This window comes from Gallus gallus, chromosome 5, assembly GCF_016699485.2.
Source record: "Gallus gallus isolate bGalGal1 chromosome 5, bGalGal1.mat.broiler.GRCg7b, whole genome shotgun sequence".
In the NCBI taxonomy this organism is placed as follows: domain Eukaryota; kingdom Metazoa; phylum Chordata; class Aves; order Galliformes; family Phasianidae; genus Gallus; species Gallus gallus.
Genome location: NC_052536.1, coordinates 24,161,380 through 24,187,103, shown reverse-complemented (window position 1 = coordinate 24,187,103; position 25,724 = coordinate 24,161,380). Strand labels below are relative to the sequence as shown.

Genomic DNA, 25,724 nt, shown 5'->3' with positions numbered 1-25,724 from the left:
CACTGTTAGCTTGACAGGTGCATAACCCCAGAATGGCTGCAGACTGATAGAAGGGCATCGGAGATGCTCACGTGGTTTCTGTTTGGGTTTTGCCTGTTGTCAGCTTAAGTAAAAGATCTAATTTCCAGGACTTTTAACAAAAAAAAAAATCCACATGAAACTCGAGACAAAACAAGAGGATGTGTTGCTGTTTTATATTCGAGATTATTATAGATTTTTCTGAGATTTGAGATTAAAGACAACTGTATTCCCAATAGTTCCCTATCAGCTGACTGAGAATTCAATATGAAGACTTGATTTAAAGATAAGTCCTTCAGTGAAACCACTAATGAGCTTTATGATCTACGTAAAGTACAACTGCTATTTTTGACTAGCCACCAATAACCCTCTCAGAATATGGGGACTTTTGCCTACTCTTACAGTAACAATTACATTAAATTCTGTGCATTTACTCTCTATTACAAATAGTGTAAAGAAGAGCAGGATGTATCTCTTTCTGTATGCACACACACACCATCATTTCTAGAAGTTTAATTTTACCTGTTCACCGTGTACTCCAGGGAAGTATTTAAAGAGCAAATCATGCCTATTTCCTATCAGATGAAATTAAAAGACATCTCAGCAAGAGGCTAACCCAGATTGGAATACATTGGAAAGTATAAATTATAAAACTTTTGCTGATTACAGAGAGCAATGAAATAACATCAGTAGTTTAGATTTAAACAAAGATAAAAGCAGAATCTAATATTTTCCAGAGAAAGAATGAACTGTATATGTTACATAGGTAAATGTTAAATCTGAAAGTCTGTCGTGAATAGCTACAGTGAATGTGACATGGTAGCTGAGCTGAAATCGTCTTCATAATGATGGATGTTATTGCACAAATATGGCCAGAAATTTATATCCCAACAGTCATGGGCTTTTATTTACCTTTGGAGTGGGAAAATACTGGAGAAATCTTAAAAAACATTTTACTGAATCGATTTAATAGCTGCATTAATTTTTTTCTTAACAAATACTTATTTGTCCACTGTTTGCTTTGCCAGTTTATTCGACAAATTTTGCATTAGAAATCAAATACATCCTGTAATGTCATAGCCACGCTCTAAGATGTTAATGAGTTCATTTTAAGGAAAAGACAGGTAGAAATAATTATTAAGCAATGAGCAAGCAGGTTATTTTATTATGTTGAGGGTCTATTTTGCTCTTGTGCAAAATTACTCAGAACAGAGGATTTGTTCGAGTTTTTTTAATATGTGCTTTAACATGACCTAATTGAAAATAGTGCCAATCTGCTTCTAACAACGTTGACTTTTGTTCTGCCTATTTCCCACATGCCAATCGGCGCGTGCACTCTCCCTGCTGAGCAGCCCGGCTCACGGCAGCAGCGCAGCGGGAACGCAGCCACCACGCGTTTCAGCACCGCGGACAGCGTCACGACCAGAGCGCGGCCCAACCCTGTCCCGCGGAGAGCAGTGCTCAGAGCGGGGCAGGCTTGATGCTTCTACAGGGTTACGTTAATTACCGCTTTCTCTGGAACAGGTGTCTCCTATTCTGTTTCACCTTTGAGTCCAAAAAGCTACTTCTATCAGTACTGCCTCTGAAAAGTGTCTCAGAAGATGCTTAAAAAGTCAAGCAATGACAGCACTGTAACCTTAATGGTGCTGCAAATGACAACGTATTGGTGCTGTGAAACCAGCAAACGGCCTACTGCACTAAAGGCTGCAAGAATAAATCACCATGTAAAGTAGATATAGTAACATACAAAAAGTTTGCTTAAGAGTTGATTTTTTCCAAGCTTTTTCTGTGATAATATGCATGATATTTTAATTGCTTTTCGTATCAGTTGGAAAGAAAAGCAGGTACTAGGCTGAGTGGAAAATGATTTCTGATTTCTGCTTTGAAGAAATGTAACTCTCAATTTCTCCTGAAGCAAACCATTAGAAAATCTGCTTTCCCTAGGATCAAGACCATACTTTGTTTGGTTTGTGGTCTTTTTTGTTTGCTTGTTTGTTTCTCAAATCAGAATTTAAGTTTCTCTGTCTTCTCCTTCAGCCTACTGGATAAATTCTGAGATTTCATACACTAACTCTCTGATAGGTTTCTTGAATCCTGTATGCGACGATAAACTACCCAGGACCCTGATGTAAACATTAGCAGTGCCACATCTGTGAGCTGTAATGAAATAATCCTGCAGAATTAACAGGGAAAAAATATATACTTTTTTTTTTTTTTCTGACAGAAAAAACACCTGTCAACATGATGAAAAACAAACAAACAGAAAATGTCAGGGATATTTTCTTCCTATATTCAGTGTATTTACCTTACATAAGTATCATTTTGCAAAGCTGCATGGTGACCATACAGAAAGCAAAGAAAAAAATCACAAGAGGTTCTTTACTTCCCCAGTGGGACAGCAGTCAACCTGAAGCTCAATCTTTGGTTTTAGCTCTATCTATCTATCTATCTATCTATCTATCTGTTTATCTATCTATTTTCAGTTGGGAAGAGTGACTATTAATTAGTTACCCTGTTTACTAACTAAAATCTAATTATTTTTCTTCTGTACATCTGTTGGAGGAATAATGAAGTTAGTTTCACTTAAAATGCTATTGAAGTACTTACCAATAGGCTTGAGAATTTGCCTCACAAGGACAAAAGCACCTTCAGAACTGAAAATGCTGGGCTGAAAAGATACAGGAAAACTGAAATGAAGTTTCTGGGGTTTTGTTTGTTGGTACTGGTTTTCATGTTAAGAACTGCACTTCCCTCACAGGTAGCTTTTGGCCATTTTCATAAAAACCTTCTATCTCTGATACACATATATATGGATTGCTAAAAAGCAATGTTATCTGCAGCTTTTATCATGCAAGTACAACAGATGAATTTTGGCTGAGATGAATAAAAAGCATATTGAGCTGCACTTTACAGAGAGAATGCCTAATGGCAGGTTGCACCTTCACACATAACTATATAACACCTTATTTTGCAGATGATCATATGAAGATTATGAAATATATTCCAAGAGAGCGAATGGATAAGTTTCTTTGTGAACCAATGGTAGAGATCAAGTACACAAAACAAAATGCATTTGCAAACACAGGGAACTGAAAAACACTGAATCATAATGCTAAAGCTAAATGAGGAAGCTGAAAAGTTAAATTCATAATGCCATATTTTCCTAACAAGTTGCAAGGAAGGAGAGAAATTTGGGCAGTACTCAGATCCATTAGAGAGGAATGTTTGTAGCAAACAGATGACAAAAGTACTGGGCTGAGAAAACAACTTGTTTGAAACTGAATTCTTGTTCCAGTAAAAGAGGGGGGGAATCAGAGGGAGAGAAGCAGGGGAAAAAGAGCAGGCACGAGACGCTTGAGATACAAGACTTTAGGTTAAAATGAAAGGATTGAAACAAACAAGACAGCACGTAACCTCTTTTTTCCGAGTATTTCACTCTTGACAGGCACACGCTTCACCACCAGATGGCCCCATAATAATCGGTTACCAGCTTCAAAGACCTAAGGGCATTTAGATCTGTTAAATTTCCAAGGCTGTGCCAAAACGAATATATACGTCTCCAAAAGCCTAGCCATATGCAGCTGAAGTTTGAACAGCTCCAGGTTCAAGTCTGGATTAGAATCCAGGTCTCATGTCCTGTGACCTTTGGATGTAGGACCATGGTTCGGTCTTATTAACATGTAAGGTATAACAATTAAAAGAAATTCACAATACAAATAGGAATATAATATGGGACAAACCTGAGTTCACTCTTTCAATCCATGCAACACTCCTAAATTCACAGGACTGGACACAGCTTAGGGCACCTTGCTTCAGGAGAGATGATGACTGCCTTGAACTGCAAATAATTCAATTGGAGCAGGGAAAATGAAATATATATATATATATCTGTGACACATAGCCAGGGTGCTAAGCCTGAGAAAAGGGGCTTGCTGAGCTGCTGAAAAACAGCTTTGTCAGTCAGCTGCAGGCAGCAACAGGTGGCAGAGCCGGGAGATAAAATCAGGAACTTAGCCGGGAACATTGGTGCCATGAGCCAGCAAAGGAGAGCTAACATATTAAGGCACAGATGGACTCCTGGGATCGATTTCAGGCTCACTTTCTACAACTTCTACGAGGTTACTTTGCAGAAAGATTCAAGGGAATTAACCATTACACATTTAACAACAACAACAAAAATTACAAGGGATTCAAGGGAATTAACAATTACACATACAGTGGAAAAGCACTGAAGGCTGATTCCACCACCTGCAGAAATTCCAACAAAAGTCTTCTTAAGAAAGGTAAAGTGTAGCATACCTGGTGTCCAGAAAAGCAACCTGGAACTGCAATGTATGTGATTTTCTAAGACTGCGAGACTTCATATAAAGAATGTATAGAACAACCTACATACAAAATAAGTAGCTTAAATAGCTATTTCAGAGCTGTTATTTAGTTATATTTGTACAGCGTTAGAAAGACAAAACATTCTCATAAACTCCTAAACCTGCAGTTTGGAGAACATGGAGGCAAAATCTGTTTTGAATACAAGTAAAAATGAAAAAGCTGAGAGGAATGAAAACCTTTGGCACAGACTGCAATAAATGCCTAACTTGTAGCACACAGTCAGCTGCCGGCAGCGAAACAGGGTAATTCCTGAGCATCACATACTGTGTAAACAAGAGCAGCAGGAACTCACAGAGTAAATCTGAATTCTGATCGGCTATACACCTAAATGGGTGTCTGGCTTGGCACGTCAAGAACCCTACTACAAATAAAAGCATTGTTATGACCCTTTGTTTAAAAACAGAAAACCTAAAGGGCTCTACCTGTAGTAGTACTTGCTATGCAGCAAGGCAAAAAATTCTAAACAAACAAAAAAAGCAAAAATGTTAATCTCAGCATTTCAGATAGGAATCTAATGAATTAATGAAGGAAAAAAAAAAAGAAAAAAAGATTTTTTCCCTTCTTCTTACATACTGCTGTCTTTCTGGAATAGGATGGACCCAGAATCAATGTTTTTAATGGCCAGGTGTCAAGTGGATTTCCTCCCAGCTTTGTTATTTTACTTTTCTATGCTTATCAAAAGCTAGCGGCGGCTCTCCAAGGGGGTCCCTTATCATGTAGGGACAACTGGTGACAAGTCCTCACAGATCTCTGGAAGTAAACAGAGGAAGACAATCCTAATGTAGCAGGGTTTCCTGGATCTCCTGTTTTATAATTAACAGAGGCTCTGAGACTTGATAGTGTTGATGAGCCCCAAATTATCTTTCTCCCTTGCCTGATAAACCTGAGTGGAAAGTGAGCCTATTTCCAGGGGGAAAATAATATGCTTTCAAAACTTCATTTAATAATCACAACTCACCTTATATGAATCTTTCACTTGTGGAACAGGTGCCCTCACACAAAGAGAACCGTTGCCATACATCCAACAACTTGCACCTGGCAAGTTGTGCCTGAGTAAGCCAGCATCTGTAGCACCTGTTTGCTGGCCCCCAGCTGTGGGAACTCAGTAGGAGTCTACATGCAAATCAGGTGAATGTGGAGGAGTCTGGGAAAAAGTAGGGGGGGACAACACAATCAGTGAGGTGGGATATTAGTCAACCGTTTATGCGTACAAAAGCTTTCCCCATACGTCTGCTAAATCACAGTTACAAACTGAAACATGCTTACCTGGCTTCAGGTACTTGTGCTAAGTTCTTCTCTGAACTCCAGCAATGTCTGAACTGTTGTACCTTTGGTGGGATGCTGAAAACCACATCTAAGCTTGTTAATATCTCCTTGGAGGAGAACAGTCAGACTTTTTGAAAAAGCCCTTTCATCACACTAAGCATGAGTATGTCTCCAGGGGAAGCTGAAGAAGGTTCTGTCAGGTGTAATACAACACAAAGAAGTATGCTAGTCGTTGTGAACAAAAGTTGTAGACACATAGGTAGCGCTGAAATTGTGACAAGCTAGTTTCTTTTCAATGACCTAATCCAGTGATGTATTGCTCATTTTGGATCTGCTGACTCACTGTAGTTTTAATCAGTATTCTGAGATTTATGATCAGTTGTGCTTTTCCTGTAAAAATAATTCTTAGGAGCAGCACTGTAACTGTACACCTGTGTGTATTCAACATCCAGAACTTCCAAGAGGGCCTCCTTCAATTTCAGGCATTTCTATCAGACAAATTAGCTATCTATTTTGATTTAGTTTGCCTTACATTAATTTATGTAAGCTATATAACATTAACTTTTTTTTTTTAATCATACAGTATGATCTGACAGATATAATTCTGGAAGGGAGATAAGAAGTGTTGTGATAGGGACAAGACAAGAAAACTGGAGACTGTAGAGATTATACCTTTTGACATATTAGCGTTCTAAAGTTGGAAGCAGTCACCTCCTAGCTGTGAGCTGCGTCACCCAAACAATGACTTGCACTGGTAAAATTTCTTGTTTTTCCTCTTGGTCAGAGGACATTCAGTGTAGCAGCAAGAACTTGAAGTTAATTGCTCACGCTGTTCACCTGTAGATATCTTTTATTCTGTTGGCAGCAGCACTGCTTTGGAAAGTTCTCTGAACAAGAAACCACTAATCATTGGTTGCCTGTTATTTTAAGATGCATTCAAAACTGTATGAAAAATTAAGACTATTTAAGGACAGAATTGCTGATATTACTTTTTTTTTTTTTTTAATTGGAGGAAACATCTGTTTAAGGAAGTAACTGGTGACATGGTCTCTGTTGTTGATGTACACCAGTCAACCACAGGATCTCTTATACCTTCACAAAGACTTGGAGGGAAGCAGCGTTTGACTTTGCAAGATTTCTGGCTTCTCTTCCTTTCCCACCTTAGCTTCATATTTTATCCAAACTTGAATGTCCATTAATACTTCCTAATTCTTCCAACTCTTCTCAAAATCCCATGAGACAACTTTATATTAATGTACTGAAGCAGTCGAATGGCTTTTTGTTTATTGTTGTCTAATAGCTTGTGGCTATGTTGATTTCATGGAACAGCCCTGAGCATTGTGATTTTTCTTTAAAAACAGATGTTATTGAGAAGGATGAACAAATAGATTAATGCATTAACTCACTACCATTTATTACAGTAATTCGATATAAAGCATAACAACAGTAACATCATGGACAGATATAATGATAAATCAGAAGATGAATTATAGCAACCCTCTACTCCTCCTAATCTACTCTGAGACCTGAGCCCCTCCCAGGAAAACAACACCCAGAGTTAAAGCTGAAATGAAAGAAGTTCCCCAGACATTCTTCTTCTGCAAAGGCAGGTGGGAGCCAGTTCAGCTTGGAGCCTCTATTCTGGATAGTACACTTGTAGGGAGGAGAGTGCAAGAAATTTCTCTACCCAGTCATCAAGAGGTAATTGTCTTCTCCTTTTCACCATTAAGTGCACAGGTGTCTTGAAGTTCTTGCAGGCTAATTAGGATTAGGTCCAGAGCCTCCATCAACTTATATTATACTGCAGTACCAAGAATGAAATAACAGTAAGTCCTTTAATTGGAGAACTTAAAAGGCTATTTAGTGAAATGAGCTCTATGGGTCACCTGGGGAATAAACCAAGTGGCACAGTCTCCACTGACAGCATAAAACAAGTCATCATTGTTTTCAGTAACTCTGAAGTATTGCAGAGCTCTTGTGCACTCACTGAACAGCAGCTCTTGGGAGGGAGAAGATGTTGTGGATTATTCGCAGGCTGAGAGATAGAAATGTAGTGAGTTCAACTATCATCCTCCTTTTGTTAGTGTTGATAATACACAACTGTTCTTGTACATTGCTTCCTCCTAGAACATCTGAAGTTGTATGTGAATGCTTACATCCTCCACAGTTGTTGTTGAGATTCACACCAGCTAGAAATAATTACAGCAGCCAGTAGTTCCTGGAAATTTACTGCATACAGTTTGTATATAGCTAAACGCTAAATCTGAAAGTCTGTCGTGAATAGCGACAGAGGTTTTTCTGCATCAATGGCCCCCAGTTACTGGCTAGTATTTCGTGACAAATGAATTACTCATCCATTTTCTGTCACCACTGTAGGAAGAATATATACGTGATCCTATGCGAAAAAGGAAATAAGAATAGAAAGCCACCCATGCATAACAGTAAGAAACTGGTGGGGAGCATTAACACTAAAGTACTGACAAGCAGACACCTTCATCAGTATCATTTCTTCAGACATTTCCTAGGCTGGCTGGTGGTGGCAGAAAATTGAAATACCTGTGCTGAAGCTTACAGCTCTGGAAGGAACTATTATGCAGAAGAAAGTTATCAAGCAAATCCTATTTTCCGTCTTTTTCCTCTTCACGATCAGGCAAAAGATAGGAGTAGTATATAGCTGGAGATGGCACTAAATCTGATTCAGGAAGGACAAAGGCCACATCCTTTTGCACAGACTTAACTTCAGTGAGAGTCTTTTCCTCAGCTTCCTCTGCCTCAGCACAAATAAAATAATAATTATAATAAATTAAAAAAAAAAACAAAAAAAGCACCCAAACATGCCAAGTACAGGCTTTCCAGAGAGGCGTGAATGTTGGGAGATGGCAGGACTGTAAGGATACCAAATGTGGTGATCCAGAGCCATGAATCACTCTGAAGAGAATCAAAAGAATTTTATTTTTTAAAGTTGTTTTCTGAGTTTGCTTAGGCTTCTTGCTTTGGATCCTTTCTTTGCCAAAGCTGTCCAATTTATGAAATAGTCATCCATTCAAGAACTGCCAGACATATTGAATGGCAATCCTGGTTTCATGTACAATCAGCCATCAAGAAGGGCTGCACACACCTTCTTCTGCCTCTACCTCTTTCCATGGTCTTACTGTCTCCAAGTGATATATTGGTCATCAGCTGAACTTCTCTTTGGAGTAGACCAGTCCTGAATCCCACTGACTACACAAGGAGCCCTCTCCACAATTCTCATGACTCAAATCTCATCACATCATCCACTTTTTCCAAGCTCCTTTTCACTACCTCTGGGCCATTCTGCTGGCAGGAATGGCTATACAGCTGGTAGGCTAGTGCAATTAAATTATCTTGTCTTTTTCTGTGTAATAAGCTGTGAGTCATCACTGGAACGAGGACTAGCCTGGCCAGTCTTTGTTTATTTGCAGATGCAGCTGGTAGGAAATAACTGCATTTGACAGTGGGATTTAAGAGATTTTAAGTTTGCTCCTGAAATCAATGTCCCCTAAAGGTGGCATTAATGGAAAGTTTCTGAAAATAGTTACAATTGGCTTGATAGTAAATAATTTTCCGTGAGACTAGGTTTCACAAAAATAGGGCAAAAGTACTTAACAAATCTCCCTGATCTAAAACCAAAGCCACCTAAGAGTGGAAGAGATGGATTAAGTTTTAAATTCTCACATGTGCTTCATTGTTTCCCTCACCATAACTCTGCAGTTAATTTGCATTCATCTTTCTTAAGGTGAGAAAGCAAAAGGTAGAGCAAATATATTACCTTCACCTAAGTACCATACTCGGGTAAGTCTCCAAGGCTCATGGTCTTCAGCAGATACAGATGTGAAAAGCCTGAACAGTGTCACCCCTGTGTTGACTGGCTGATTAGTTGGTTGCTAAGTACTCTTGAAGAACAGGTCAGAGCCACATTTCCACTATGACTTCAAATCCTGCACTGCCTCCATTGTACAGTCTAGAAAGTACCTCTAATTTCTTCTCTAAGATATTTTTTTTTGACTTTCCTCTTAGATCAGATCATCATATCCACAAAGGTGATAAAAAGAATCGGAAGACTCTGAAGACACATAAGGGAAGCCCTGGCTGGACTGCTGCTGAATACGCTGCTTGATGGAAGAGGCTGGCATGTTGCGATAAGAGCACTGCCAGAGAGGAATATAATCAAGAATTAAGTTCTCTGTAACACAGATACAAATAACTAAAGTTATCTGCTTCTTTTCTACACGATTCATGTTTGAGGCTTTTATAGACAGAGTGGTTTAACACTAAAGTATATTATCTATTGCTTTATGTCTTTTTCTTAAAAAAAATATTTTAATGTAAAAAAATTATGTAAAATACTAATTGTGAAAAACAACATTCTTCACCCTTCTCTCTTATCCTACCAACCGACTAAAAATCTATCTTTTACAAGCAGTCTTTGTGAAGTAAGCATATCTACATGATCATCAGGAAGAAAAAAAAATCATACAGGTGAAGCACGGTACTACAGATCAGGGCATGGATTTGTTATAAGAGTGCTTATGATGAATAAAACCATGTCTCTAAACACCACTAAAATCTCATCAGCAGTCATATACCTACCTATCAAGCACCTGTGAGGACAAGTTCAGCTCATTCTGTATGAATGAAAATTTTCACTGTTTAAGCTGCATTAATGTTTCAGTGAAAAATAGTTCTCATATTTCAAAGTATAGTTGAACAAGAGAAAATCCATTTGATACAATTTTTTTATCTTCTCAATTTGTTCTGAACTCAATTGTCTGAGGTACTCCAAGGTGATATCATCATTAGTTCGTTTCTCTGAGCCATATCTCTTCAAACTGGGGTACTGCAGACTCTCTGGTGCACCAATTGCCTTCAGAACTTGTGCAGAATCTAACCCAAGAGTTTCATACTTGCCCAGAATATCATAGTGAATGTTGCAAGGATCACAGAGCAGAAACATTGGTTTCCAGTGAATGTCAAGAGTATTTGGTGGGTTTACTGTAATGAAACTGACAAACTCCTGGAAACTCACTTTTTCAGAGGAATTTTTGTTTTTCCTGAACATTGCCTTAATCTTATTAGCAACAGTGGTACTATAGTATGGCTCAAAATGCAGAAGCTTGTCTCTGTAAGCCGATACCAGCCGTTCCAATGGATGTCTGGTGAACATCACTTTGGTGTAATTGTTTAGAAATTCCTCTTGTATGGCAGGAGGGTAAGCACTCAGCCTTTTGATCATTGAGGTTTGATGAATGTGGTCATGCTCAATTTCAGAAGCTTCCACATTCAAGCCTTCTTGGAGAATAAGAATAGTTCTCTTCCAGTTAGAGCAGCCTACCTTGGGCACCTCGCAGTAGGTAAATTTATGTTTGTGCTCCACAAAAATCTGGCTTGCAACATGAGAATCCAATTTACTTTTTAATTTAATGAGGTTGTTCTTCTGGCAGATGGAAGCCAGTGTGTTTCTGCGATCATTTTGAATTGTTAGCCAATCTTCAGTGGGACCACGAAAAGAATCTGCAACTAAGGAAGAAGTTTAAACTGTTAGTGTGAAATACACAAAGCCTTTTCTTGGTGTAATTATCTAAGAATTATCTATGTCTACCTCTCTGCATACATAAACAGAAAAAGATGTTAAAATCAATCTTTTCTTTGTTGTCATCTGACTCCACTACAACAAACATGCAAAAAGGTATCCTGCTTAGTGAAAAGTCCATTAAAATGAAAAAACTGTCAACATGTTAGTTCTATTACTCTAAGGAGGATGGGTGTTCAAACACTTCTACCATCAAATATCTGTTTGGTAGGTATCTTCTCATACGTTACTAAGACAGTTATCAGAGTGACAGCAGCTTTTCTTACTTGGGCTTCATAATTACTTTCAAACACATTTGGGAAGGGTAGACTTGCTTCTAGAAACTGTCATGCTGGTAAATTCTTTACTCACCCATTAGATCTTTTTGTCTTCTACAGAAAAATCCAAAAAGAAACATCCCAAAAATAAAATTTGGGAGAAGGAAAATGAATGCCTTCAGATTCATAGTATTTTCACAGGAAGGAAGATGGAGGTATCTCTAAACTGGAAGTCTGTCTTTTTGTCAACTAGGAAAAATAATACAGGTTAGATTTTGTAGGACTGAAACAGCAAAAATGACATAATTTCTTACAGCGTTTAGTATGAACAACATGAACAAATACACAGTCACATATATTAACTACTTACTAGTGTCTACATTAAACTGTTACGATATTTATGCAAATGAATGCAACATTTTTACACACTAGGGCATTTAGCCAATATTTTTGCATTTTCTTGGCTGCAAAAGATCATTGTAAAGACTACAAGAAAACACAGAATTTGAGTTTCAACTTCTAACATTTTCTCAACTGCATGTCAATTCTCCCTTCACCACGTGATCTATGGACTAAGAATCATAGAATCCCCAAGGTCAGAAAAGACCTCTTAGATCATCTAGTCCAACTGTGCACCTACTGCCAATACATCCCCACTAAACTACGTCCCTTAGTACCACATCTACATGTTTCTTGAACGCCTCCAGGGATGGTGACTCAACCACCTCCCTGGGCAACCTGTTCTACTGCCTGACCATTCTTTCAGAAAATTGTTTCCTAATATCCAACACGTGCATATACACATATGTATGGGGGTTGCTTTAGATGCAATGCCTCCTGTTTTATTATGCCGGCCCACAGTGCCAGAGGTGGATGTTGGTGGTATGGCAGTAGAGTTCGAACCTTCCCACCAACGTTCCATTGCACTTTGTTGCTGTGTGACAGATGGCAGCAGAGGGGCAGTCTGACAAAATGATGCCTGATACGGAATTGCATACGAAGAAAAGATGTGGAACAGAATTCCTCCATGTGGAAAAAAAACCTGCACCCACTGACATTCATTGATGCTTGCAGACTATTTATGGAGCTCAAACAGTGAATGTTATCACAGTGAGGTAGTGGGTGGTACATTTCAGCAGTGGTGACAGTGATGTGAAAGACAAGCCACATTTCAGATGGCCAAGTAGATTTTTATGAGGGGGGCATGTAAACTCTCGTTCATTGCTGGTTAAAATGCATAGCTAATGGTGGTGACTACATTGAAAAATAGCATTTTGTAGCTGAGAATTTGCTCTAACAAATAGTGTTAATGTGGTCTTCATATTTGTTACAGTTTCCAAGGAAATAAGTAGGAGGCATTACTTTCAGGGCAAACTATTTTTAAACAATGCGCACATCTATGTGGTCATATATACACAAATATATATACAGTTCAGAAACATAGTAATAATAGTTACACTGGCATATTATTTGCTCCAAGTAAACTAACCAAGTAGGTTGATAAGGATATAAAATCTCCAGGTGATAAACCTGCATAGGTGTGCCTCAAGCTAACTTTTTGGCAAAGGCAGACCTTGGCCCCAGCTGAGCATATGGGTGATCTTCTGCACACCACTAGATGATAAGTGGGACTTTTCAGATTAAAAGAACGAAAAGGCAACAATACTTACGTGTGTTCGTGACAGATTTGAAGCCACGGGTGAAGAAAGGTATCAGTAGGGCCAGTCACTGGAAGGCAGGGAAAATCTCTGTAAACAGATAACATTCTCAGCAGCTATGTTGCTTTCTCTACTTCTCTACACCCCACTAATCCCTTTGAAAAGACAAATGCAATTACATGCATAGCTATATGTGCATAGGTATATAGCAGGTGAGGAGAGGACGATGCACAAAAAATGAACAGGAAAAAGCAAGCTTTGCTGGACAGAGTTCTGAATATGCCCCTTGACCACTCAAATCTACAGCCTCCCCATTCCCACTGATGTTGTGGATGGACAGGAGGAAGGGAGAGCCTAGTAATAGGAGTCTCTGCAGGTAGGCTTCCCTTTTCCATGACGTGGAGAATCATTAATGGATTAGGAAATTTCAGCAGGCTGCAAACAGTCAAGGGCTCATTGCACGAAGAACAATCTGATCTGGCTCCATGTGGGATCAGCCAAAATTCAAGTCATATTTCTAAGAATGTTATTCAAATGTTTCTGGAACTCCAGCAACTTTGGGCCATGACCACTGCCCTGGGGAACCTGTTCCAAGCCCACCACCCTCTGGCAAAGAACCTTTCCCTAACACCTAGCCTGACCCAACCTTGATGCAGATCCATGCTGTTCCCTTGGGCTCTGTCGCTGCCACCAGAGAGCAGATCTCAGCACCAACCCTCCATTCCCCTCGTGAGGATCTGTAGGCTACCATGAGGCCTCCCCTCAGCTTCCCCTTCAATAGGCTGAACAAACCAAGTAACTTCAACTGCCCATCATATGTCTTGCCCTCTAGAAGCTAAATCACCTGCACAGTACTCCTTTGGATATTCTCCATTAGTTTTATGTCCTATATTGTGTTGCTCAGAACTGCACCCAGTGCTCAAGGTGAGGCAGCCTAGCACAGAAGAGAGCAAGACAATCCCTCCTCTTGCCCAGCTGACAGTGCTGGGCATGGTGCGCCCCAGGGTACAGTTGGCCCTTTTGGCTGCTAGGGCACACTGCTGACTCAGATTCAACTTGCCATCAACCAGAACTCCCAGATCCCCTTCTGCAAGGGTGCTCTCCAGCCTCTTGTCCCAGTCTTTATGTATATCCAGGACTGCCCTGTCTCCTTCCCTTGCTGATGCTATATAAGAGCAGGTACAAACTCGGTGAGAGGACAACACAGGACCTGGACTGAAGACTACCGAGGAAGAGGCTGCCAGGGAAATCCTACAGAAAAGTATACCTCACTGCAGCAAGACAGGTATAACATCACAATTTCTAAGCGCATGCGCATAGCCAACTCTCATTCTCCGCTGTTGTCATGTCAGACCTTCATTACTATACCAGGTTTCTTTCTGACCTCAGCAACTGCACTGCAACATTCCTCAATGCCATCATTAAGCTGTTTGTTATTTTCATTACATCACTGTTTCACATCTACTAGCTTCTCCTTCTCCATTTCATATCTCCCTGTCTTGTTTTCCAAGACTTTTCTTAACTTGCCATTTCTCATGCAGAATTAAAAGCACAACTTTACCTTCTAATCAGTCATATCACTAGCTCCTGCTACCATTAATCGCTGCCAATAAACAGTTTCTGCTATTTCCACTGTTGCTTTCCTTCTCTGGAAGAAGTTTCTGAAGCACCTACAAATTGAGTGTATTTTTTACTTCAAATCGCTCCTTAAAAATCCTCCTTTTCTGGGATGCCAACACCACTCAGGCTGCCAGTATGCTAAAACTGTTACCAACCACCACACAAAAGAGCAAGCAAAAAGAAAAGCCCATTTGGGGATGAAAAGAACCAAAGCAAGGAAGAAAAAAAAAAAAAGATACAGAAAAAGCAGCAGAGTCTGACAGAAAAAATCCCAGAGTCGGGGAGCTGCACCATGAGGATGTGTGGAGGAACCGGGGCCATGGGAAACAGAAACACTGTGTAGCCTGCTCAAAAGATGCTATGGGAAAGGGAGGCTGAGAAAGGGGGCAGAAAAGACACAAAGAGTAACTCTGTGAAGAACAAATGTCAAAGAAGATATTGTCAAGGATCAGTGAAGGATGGATTTTCCCATACGGATGGGCATCTGGGAGCCAGGTGCAATAACAACATAGCCAGCGTGGCAGGGCCTCACCAGCCTGAACCTATCTCCACTGCCTCCAAACACCAAAGACCTGGATTTGGTGGCCGGGTTCAGCCAGTAAGATCATCAGGGAGGGCCATGGTGACAAGGTCCTCAGGGTGGGGCTATGGCTATGGCCATGGCCAAGCAGTCTCTGCAGAGCTGGAGCCCAGTCCTTCTGCGGCCTTGATGGGGCAGGGGTTGATGGCCCAGAGGTTGCTGATCTGGCCTTGGGCAGGGTGGAGGGAACCCTGGGGGTGTGCGAGATTAGTCAGGACCCTGTTTGTACTCTGAGGGCCTGGCAGACCACTTGAGAACAAGATTTACATCTTCTGCCTGGCTACCTGGTAATGGCTGTTGGGCCTTCTTATGTGAACTGCTAATTCAAAATCCCAGTATGTATCAACTGCCACTTAAGCCACTGCAATACCAGTCATGGGAGAGCAACTACCTTTTCCTCTTTGGAATCTAGATGAGCCTAAGGGACTTGCAAAGGAGGAAGAAAAGGAAAAAAGAGTACAGAAGCAAAGCTTAGAAGATGGCGCACACTTATTTAATGGGACATAGGTCCTCATACAATCCCTGTGTTTCTTATTATACCAACTACTAGGTCCTCGGTCTCTTGCGTGTCTCGCAGTTCCCTCTCATATTTCTCTTCTCAATCATTGTAATAGCAGTGTTTGCCTTGCCATTCAGGTCTACCAACCACTCCCCTCCTGGCTTTTCGCCTCCTTATGTAAACTTGATTCATTCATTCCCATCATTTCATAAGGAATAGCATAGCCAGCACTTTATTCAGCAGTCCCTGCCACCTAACACACAGCCCCCAGTCAACCTTCTGGCTGCTGTTCATCTAGCTATATCCCTCCTGTATTCCCTCCACTAGTATCCCCCTGACATAACTTCTGATGGTGATCATAAAGTCTTTTCCTCTTTTTATGTCCCAGTATATATGAAAGGTTGCTGCTAAAACTGCTTTCCTTTTTTGCTCCTATCTCCTCCAACTGCTCCTACCATCCTAGTCTAGAATCCTCTTTCAGGGTGCAAAACCATTTTGTTCCAAACCATACCTCTACTGTATTTTTTGTTCTCCCTCCAAGACTCCTGTACAGAAATCATGCACAAGTCCCTGCACTGGCATTCTGTGATTGGTGTGCCTACTCTTTTAAAGAAATAACTTCTCATGAAACAGCCTGACTCAAATTGACAAAACTGTGTGTATTCATTTGTCTCTCTACACAAATCCAGGCCTATTTTTCCTTTCCTTTCTGCTCTCTTCTGTATTTCAGGATAAACCATTCAACAGAAAGGTTTTTTCAATTGTTTTTCATGAAACGTGTGTTTACATCATACACTATGGCACCTGAAGCATATCAAGAAGTTAGGCAACTGTAGGATTAATGGAAATCATAGACAGTACAAGATGAAAATATCTTCTGGTTTTAGGCATCACAATCTTGAAACTGAAGACCTGACATTTCAGAGTAGACAGTACACTTTAAGTTCAAAATAGTCTTGCTGATTCAGTTACAGGTATGCTAAGAAAGTCTGCAAATATGGTTCCAGAGCCTGCTTGGGTACCCCGAAAACAGAGAGCAGACCATCACTCAGTGACTCTGAAAAGCTGGGTGCCTCAAACCACATGAGAGTATTCTAGCAAATAATTCAAACTCTTATCATAAAAATTCTTTCCTAATTCACAGCAAAACTTCCCCCTTTTCCTCTTTTGCTGTAGATAGCAGGAAACCTACTGCACAGCCCTAGAGCATCCCAAGAGCACCTGTGAACTGAATACCAAATTGAGCATATCATGTTTCTTTAAACAACAACAACAAAAAACCTTTGAAAAACTATAGAAAAAAATGTCTTATTGCAGCATCATAACACCATGCACAAAAATCACTGTCAGTGATGAACAATTTATCAACCTTGATCAGTCTTGTGGTACTCACTCTGATAGAATAACCAATAGTGCAGCAGGCTATCTTCTGATCAAACCTGGGGTTAGCAAGGATGAGATCCAAGACCATCAGAATTGTCTGCTGACAGCAACAAAATGGCGAGATTCAAGCATGCTGAATGTCATTCCTGTCACTGGTAGAGAGTAGTCCCTAACACAGCTTCCCCCTTCTTCCCCCACCCTCTCCACCAGCATGACCTGCTCAGATTCTTCCAATTCTGGTACCCCTGGTCCCACCTGCTTGCACTCCACTTCCCAGCAGCTCTCCAGCACTGCTGGACAAGTATTTGTGCAGGCACAAATTGTCCCTTAGCCACCAGCCTAGGTGGGCCCCCCTTATTCCCCAGTCCCCATCTCCGGTCATCAAGCTTTTAACCCAGTCTCAGCAAATCCTCACCTCATCTCCAAAAGGCTTCCTCATATCATTCCCTGTCAGTTTGCAAATCCTGGTTTCCAGCTTCCCAGATGCCCATCAGGTTTCACCCTGATGTCTATGTTCAGCTTTCCCCATGCATGAGCAAGGTCTTCGCTTGCTCTAACTGCCAAACTCCTCCCTTAATTTTCTCAGTCGATTTTACAGCCCCCCCATCCACAACACTTCTGAGCCCAGCTCTTCAGATCTGTCTCTCCTTCCTCTTTCAAACCTCCTACACAGCCTCACTGCTTCTCCCTTCTGAGCTCTGTAATCAGCACATCCCATGCTGTTCTTTAGTTTGGGAGATACTAAATTTGCTAGGAAAGCTAAAATGACACATTTTCTTTTCCATTCCCTCCCACACCGATTTTCTCACTGCCTTTCAAGGCAGTTTTCTTTCCACTGATTTCATTCTTTGAATCTATTTTGCCCGTTATCCTCAGCACTTTCCAAAAACATCTTGCTCACGCTTGCCTTGCTACTTAAATTGGGTGGCTTACTTCTCAGTTTACTTCCCGGTGCCACCTCAACCCAGCAGAGGTTTTACTGAGAATATACAAGAGGAATCACCTTAACCTCATTTTTAAATGCTTTTCCCAATAGCTGCAAACTACTTGAAATTCTCAGAGGAAAGGTTACCAGAACCACTTGATGTGATAAAAAAAAGATCTGTTTTCAAAATGCCCTGTATAAAAAAAGACTATAAGCTATTTTTGCTGAAAGGCTTTTAAAAAAATAATACCCAGAGGCAGATATCCAGCATGGAAAATTCCCGCTCAAACACTTGGAATTTGACAAAATCCTATGCAACTGTAAATCGTATTGAAATGAGAAGAGTCAAGATACATATTATCCTTAGCAAAGCCAGAAAACAGATGGAAGCCTTTCTGTCAGACACCAGAATCCCTGCAGCATCAAATTTTAACTGTGTTCAACTTCCCTGTTCTTGGGAGAGGTAACAGAACGAAAAATAGACTGTTAAAACCCCTCTGTAGATGCACTTCATCATGGTACGATTTCAAAAGCTAAATGCCAGTTTGTTTACTGAGATTCCATGGTAATTTCTAAATGTATAAATTAAAAGAAAAAAAAGTAAAAAAACAACTCAAAGAAATCTTCCTTTGTGCAGATTTGGCTACACCATGAAAATCAAGGTAACGTGAAAACAAACCATCAATCCCATTTTACGAACCGATCAGACAACCTCAGTGGAAATTACCACCACTTCGAGGAATGCAAAAATAGATCAAGACTCAGAGAAAGAAAAAGCAGGTCAAAGATACACATTATTTCATTTTATTCCCGTGTCTGCAAAGAAAATGGAGAAAAGTTTTATATTCTTCTTACCTGAACTTCAGGTAAGCCTTCACAGGGGAAGCATCTGACACACTCTGCATATGTATTTATCCTCTTTTTGATTGAATACTCAGCTAAAAGATGTGACTGTTTCCTTCTGAGTGTTTAGGTGATCATCTCAATTTGTATACTACAAAGCAGTGTACTGTGTTTGTCTCTGGGTGTAATGAACAGCATTTAACCACCCCCTGTGTATGGTCTACAGCAGCTTTCAGAGCCTGCCAAGTGCTTCAAAAGCAGCCTGCCAAGAGGCTGCCTGCTAAGCAACCAAGAGAGAAGACAGTTGGGAACATGAGGGTAAAGGTAATCTGGTTGAGAACAACTGTGGTGTGATAATGTATATTACTATTAGATGAGGAACAAGAGGAACAGCAATTCAAACCCAACGACTCTATGCAAGTAGATCACAATAAACCCTGGGATATTGCAGGTAATTTCATGGGAAACATAGCTAAGGCAGAAGGAATTCAGTAGAGTTGGCACTTGCTTAAAGAAACGATGTTTAGGGTACAACCACAAACAATTCCACACAGTAGGAGGATACGAAGTACGGTCAGAGACCAACTTGGCTAAGCGACATGGTCTTCAATGACCTGAAACACAAGAAGGATATGTACAGAAAGTGGAAACCAGATCAAACTGCTTAGGACAAGAAAGAAAGAACAGCATAAGATAATGAACAAAGTCAGAAAGGATAAAGCACAAATTTAACTGCCAAAAGCAACAGATGTAAGGGAGAGCAAGAAGATAAATCTGTAATGAAAAAGAAAAGAAAAAAACAGTGATAGATGACTTGCAGGAGGGTAAAGAACATCGAGCATCACTTTTCATAAGGGGTGATCTGTAAATGTATGACTAAACTCAGTATGAAAAATCCTTCTGAAGCAGGAAAACAGAATCACTGGTCTGAGAATAGTTTGGAAAGACTGCAACTCACCTCATCCTCAGGTAGGTCTCTACAGCACATCTCCAGAAAAGCTCTCTACTGATCACTGACTGTACTGATCAAGTCTCCCTCAACAGTGACAGGAACCTCAACTCCAGCACAGATATAGATGACTATTTTATAGGTAGCTAAATTATGGTGAAATTAATTCTCTCCATAGCGAAGGCTAGGCCTGAGGAACTGCACAGGAGGATGCACTGAGAACACAGTGAAGCAAGTTTAGAGCTGTTAGCTTCCTCTCTGAAAATTCACAACAGTCACATGATAAAATTGTGAGGAGCTGAACGCAATGCTCATCTTTTAAAAGCCAAGAAATGAGAAAGATCAATTCTGGAAAGGGATCGGAATTAATAACAAAAGAAGTTATTCGTAGAAGGTTTAGAGATAATTTTAAAAGCTAGTAGCCGACATGCCAAAAATATAAAGGAAAATACTTCCTATAGAAGGGTGAGAGGTCTCAAATACAGGAGAAGCAGATCATACAATGTGTTTTAATTTTCATGCTATTCACATTGATTGCTAACATTTTTGTAAGTAAATTATGAAACAAAATGAAAGTACTTCAGCTGGAGTGCAAAACTACCTAGAAAAAAGCAGCCTTTATGATTCATTTTTCATCATTTATTGTCAAACTGCAAAAAAAAACAAACAATGAGATTCCAACTGTGCCTATTCTGGGCCAGGTATGTTTTCGTTAATGATGGATAAAGGAATGATCCTTCAACCCTGCAGAAAACACTAAGCCAAGATGAATAACAAACCCATTGCATGATTTGGTAAATTAAGAATGCTCTTGTCAAATAAGAGGAAGTTTGTAAGAGAGAAAAAAAATAGTGTAATGCATTTGCCTTTACCAGTGTGAGGTCCTGAGCAGGACTAATACTTTGTAAAGATGCAGGATTGGCAATTACCAATGCCACTTAAGCAGCCATTCTATCAAAAAGGGCTATGAGAGTTTGTAGTCAGTTCAAAGCTATACATTTTTAAGTGATGTGATACTACTACAACAAAGCAAACTGTATATTAGAAATATAAACTTCTTTGTTTGTAAAAAACATTAGAGAATCTTCCCATTATATTTCTCGTTAGCAGAGCAAACAGTGGCATTATGTTCTGTTGCAAGGAAAACTGTTCTCATAGAAGACACACCAACAGGAGAGAACACAGGGAAGAGCAAAGAAAATGGGCAGCGGTCTAGAAAAAGAAGCCCACCCACCAAAAAAAAAAAAAAAAAAGATAGAATTAAGAAGTTTGGGAATTGAGGTTCCTAAGTCTGAAGAACAGAAAGCCAAGTGAACACATGATAATATTCATCTATATCAGCTATCTGCAAAGAGGCAGGGATTAAACTGTTTTTATCGGTAGTGGATATTAAGTAAAGGGCTTAAAAAACGACGGCATGAAAGTTTACATTATGTATCAAGAAAATCTATTGCAAATGAAGATACTGAAAAGCTTAATTTCCCAGGTACAACTGATCGGCTCCTAGAGCCTCAAAATGCAACAGCCCTCTTGAGCTCTTTTCCAATAAGCATTTTTTGCCAGTCTGTGGTTCTCAGTAGTTGTGTACTTTACAAGTCCCATCTTACCTCTCTAGAAAAGATGATAAATTTATCAAAGTTTTCATTCTAGATCATACCAAGCCAAATTGTTTCGATATAATGACTAAGAGAACCAGCAACACTACTGCCCGGATAGCACAATGCCACCTAATTATTTTTTACATTACATTTTACATTATATCCCTTTAGCTCTCATAAGAAGCCTGGAAAGTTGGGTCAAAACGACTGCTATCTTCCAGAAACTAGTGCATCTGAGATTCAGTGACTGCACAGCTTTTCCAAATGTCAGAGATGTGCCTCTCTCTTTTCCTGAGGCCTCATAATGGAGTCTGCTATAAAAGTACTCATAGCTGCCCAAGCCTGCCTTTCCAGTGAGCCCCGCTGGAAACCACTAACAAGGCACATAGCTCCTTTGCCTCAAGGGACACTTATTATGATGAGACATGGAAGGGTGCTATACTAAGTGAAGTGAGATGTGGGGAGAAAATGTGGAGATGTACTTCATTAGAGGGCTGCAGAATCAAATTGCTGCTTCATCATCTCTAAAGTCACTCGTGCTTCTTCATATTAATCAAAATCCAAATTCATGTGATTTTAATGAAGTATCCTCACTAGGTAGAAAAGATTAAACTCCTTCTGCCCATCCTCTAACGTGGTCCATGTACAGAAGCGCTTGGGCAAAGAACATCGTATCGATGTCTGTCAGAAAGATAATCTGATGAGCGTTTGTTGCACTGATTCACAGCAGGAGTTCCTAGAATGCGTGCCACCATTGCCAGCAAAATAGCAGTGTTACTGACTACCCATAGCACTTTTGCAATTCACTCATGCCAACAATTTCAAGTGATTTTGTACAGAAAAATACTGTCTCCTGAAGCAGTTTTATACTTGCAAAAAAGTATAAAATTACTTTGTTCTCATTCTAGAAAATATCAGTAAGATTAAAATCCATTTGACACCACTTTCCGACCTTTCAAATTTCTACTGAATACTGAAAACAAGATGCTTTGGTTCTGTGAGCCACACCTTTTAAAATCAGTGTAACATAACCCAGCATGAAGCTCAGGCTTACCTAATATCTAATACTCCCAGAGCCACAGAACAGACATTTTTACACAGAATTCCTCACCTTATGATTTTTTTTCCAGGAAAATCTAAACTTTTCTGAATGAAAGTTTTGGTCAGGCCAATGTGTTTCACCTGAGCGTAGACTTTTCAACTAACCACATCCATCTAGACTCAACACGGGTTCTCACTGCCTGATCTCCGCAAGTAAATGCCATTAAAGCTGCACTTCTGAGTCCCTCTTCTAGTGAAGATAAGATGTAATAAAATATAAGTTTGATATAAATAAGCTTCAAAGTCCCCAAATCCAAGTCCTAGCACAGAAAAAAGCAGTTACCATTCGGACAAAGTTCCCCCTCTTATGGAACAAAAGAGGTCACTGATATTTTCAGATTGGATAGAGAACTTTTGACACTGAAACTGTTCTATATTAGTACTCTTATAAGGAAGTTGTCCTGGTTTTATCAGTATTACATATTATGACATCATGCAATAGGCTGTTTGCTAGCATTCTTCCACATGCAGTGACCTTTATAGCACCATTTTCTAGGGGCACATTTTGCTTCAGTTGGTTAGACTGATGAGAGACATTAACTTTAACCATTCTTATTGATAGCTATAATATTTAAAATTAAATTATAAATAACATAAGCAACAGCCTTTCCACAACTTCTATTCCTCCAGAAAGAAAATAAGCAATAGCAGTGTCTACCTAGGTTTAGGACCGCTGATTATAGAATCACCAGGGTTGGAAAAGACCTCTTAGATCATCCAGTCCAACCATCCACCTATTACCAATATTTCCCACTAAACTGCGTCCCTCAGTACAACATCTAAACGGTTCCTGAACACCTCCAGGGACGGTGACTCCACCACCTCCCCAGGCAGCCCATTCCAACGCCTGACTGCTCTCTTGGAGAAGAAGCATTTCCTAACGTCCAACTTGAATCTCCCTTGGTGCGACTTGAGGCCATTCCCAGCTAGTTACACGGGAAAAGAGGCCAACTCCCATCTCACCACAGCCTCCCTTCAGGTAGTAGTAAAGAGCAAATGTTACCCTGTAAAAGCGTATCTATATTAATACCCTCGGAAAAGGCCAACAAGTCAATAAAATAAATAAATAAAATGTGTTTTCTCTCCTATCTAAGAATAGTTGTTACTAAACACTTTTAACCATATCACTGGTGAAATTAATGCTTCACTGATTTACCTTTTTTTTTTCCCCACAGATCCTAGTTCAGCCGAAATGTGGTAATACACGGCAAACAGCTTTTATGGTGGCTCTGTATAGTTATTTAAGAAATCAGACCTAGTATCACGCTGTACTGACAGAATACAGGTTGTACAACTGTGACTACATGCAGCAGATGGCAAACGTCTGTACAAGCAAAGCAGGAAAAGGAGGGAAATGGCAGAAGCACTTTGCACAATCATAGTGAAATGTTACTGTTCAAGCTATCTACTTGTACATCTTCAGAACAGTGGAATACTTAAATGTATAAGACAGACCTCTCTGTTACATGTCTGTGTTTACTCAGGGCATCTGTCAATATAGTTGACAAGAATTTCTAGCTAGTAAGCATTCCTAGCATATGCGAAGCCTGAGAAAAAGCACAATACTTCGTATCAGTTTTCTGTGCTTTAGAAACACTGGTATATTTCAAACGATAAAACCAAATGAGAAAAATATAAGGCAGACTGTAAGAGAAATAGAAAAACAAACAAAACAAATACAATAATTTGTATTCTCAATAAGCCTTGACATCTCCCTTTCAAACACTACGGGAGCCAAAAATACGAAGGAAGCTTACTACCCAAACATTCTGGTAGAATTCACCTTACAGGAGAAATTGCTCCCAAGTTTAGCAGTTCTACTACAGGAGGATTTTCAAAACAGCTTCAGGTTTTGATACGTAAGAACGTAAAAAGTCAGAGTATTCTGGAAATACTTCCAACACTGAAATGGCGGTGGAAGAAGAAATTTGTGTGCAATTTTGGATTCTCTGTATACTGTCATGAATAAAAATGGGTTTATGGCATCTTATTGGTAGCTGAGAATGTCAGAAGTTTAAGGGGGAAAAAAATTCTTGTGCTTTATGAGGATTTTCCAAGGTTTACTTACAGATATACTTTCTCTAACAGAACAAACAAATACAAAAATACAAGAGGGGATATTGAAGGCATTAAATAAGATTGTGTCCTGGATTTTAAACACAGCAGGGAGAGAAAAAATACAGAACATTTAAAATGTAGTATCAAGTGAAATTTAGAATAGTCTACAAACAACATCAACGTTTCTTACTGCTTCTTGAAATCTATGGCCTACAACTTTTTAGCATTTTATCCGATTCTTAAATTTCCTTTACACTGATAATTACATACGACATTTCTCAGCAATTAGCAAATACGTATCTAGCTAAAGTTTTATTTACAATTTTCATTGCAATTAAGACACTCTAAAACAACAACAAATCATTAACCATTGCAAAATGATTCCTGCATCTGAAGAGACCTGCTGAAAATTCAACTGCCTTTGATCTCACTAACCCTAAAGTCAGAACCGAGCATCTTTCAAAACACAGATGCAGAATACAGATGCTCTGATTTTCTTTCACAGCACCCAGAGGAGGAATAAAGTCACATTCTACAAAAACAGAAAAAAAGAAGACAGGTACCTCTACATCTTCTGCCTCTGAAGCTGCCTGTTTGGATACAGCTTTTACAGCTCTGGCTCCGGCTTGCTTCCCGTTTTTCAGTAGTGTAGCTCATATAAAAAGAAGGTGTAACCCTTGAATGCTACATGTACAGCACAACCCCTTCAGCTCTAGCAAAGACGTAAATAGACAATGGGCCAGTCTTATCGACAGCATTCCGCGGATTGACTGCTTGTGTTGTTAGGAGCAGGAGGGATGCAGCAACCTGGGCTTCCTGAGCCTGTGTCAACACCAGCTGACACTAATGCGATGTCTCTCACTGAGCTCACAAAAGCCTGAGGTCTGACATGGGACACAGCAACTCCCTGCAGTTCCGGAGGCTTTGCTGGGACTCGTCTTTTCATTCCTTTTATATCCATCTTTTACTTCA

At 39.8% G+C, this 25,724-nt stretch overlaps 2 protein-coding genes across 18 annotated transcripts in view; both read right to left on the bottom strand.

The window, feature by feature from the left end:
• The window catches only part of RTF1 (RTF1 homolog, Paf1/RNA polymerase II complex component), a 110,417-nt gene that overhangs the window by 35,791 nt on the left and 48,902 nt on the right, over positions 1-25,724 (bottom strand). The window contains exons 19-24 of one of the 17 annotated variants that reach the window (XM_040701160.2): positions 13,209-13,266; positions 11,633-11,787; positions 4,318-11,208; positions 3,759-3,856; positions 3,433-3,518; positions 2,626-2,686 (exon numbers count right to left, since the gene is read on the bottom strand). The gene's annotated coding sequence lies outside the window, so the exon portion shown is untranslated. Of the gene's footprint in view, positions 1-2,625; positions 2,687-3,432; positions 11,209-11,632; positions 11,788-13,208; positions 13,267-25,724 lie in introns of all 17 variants that reach the window. The other 16 variants (XM_040701161.2, XM_040701166.2, XM_040701165.2 and 13 more) reach the window with 16 other exon arrangements.
• Positions 10,352-11,636, bottom strand: LOC101747844 (carbohydrate sulfotransferase 9-like). Its single transcript, XM_040701945.1, has 2 exons — positions 11,633-11,636; positions 10,352-11,208 (listed from the first exon to the last, which is right to left on the bottom strand). The coding sequence occupies exons 1-2, from the start codon at positions 11,634-11,636 to the stop codon at positions 10,352-10,354; spliced, it is 861 nt and encodes a 286-aa protein (XP_040557879.1).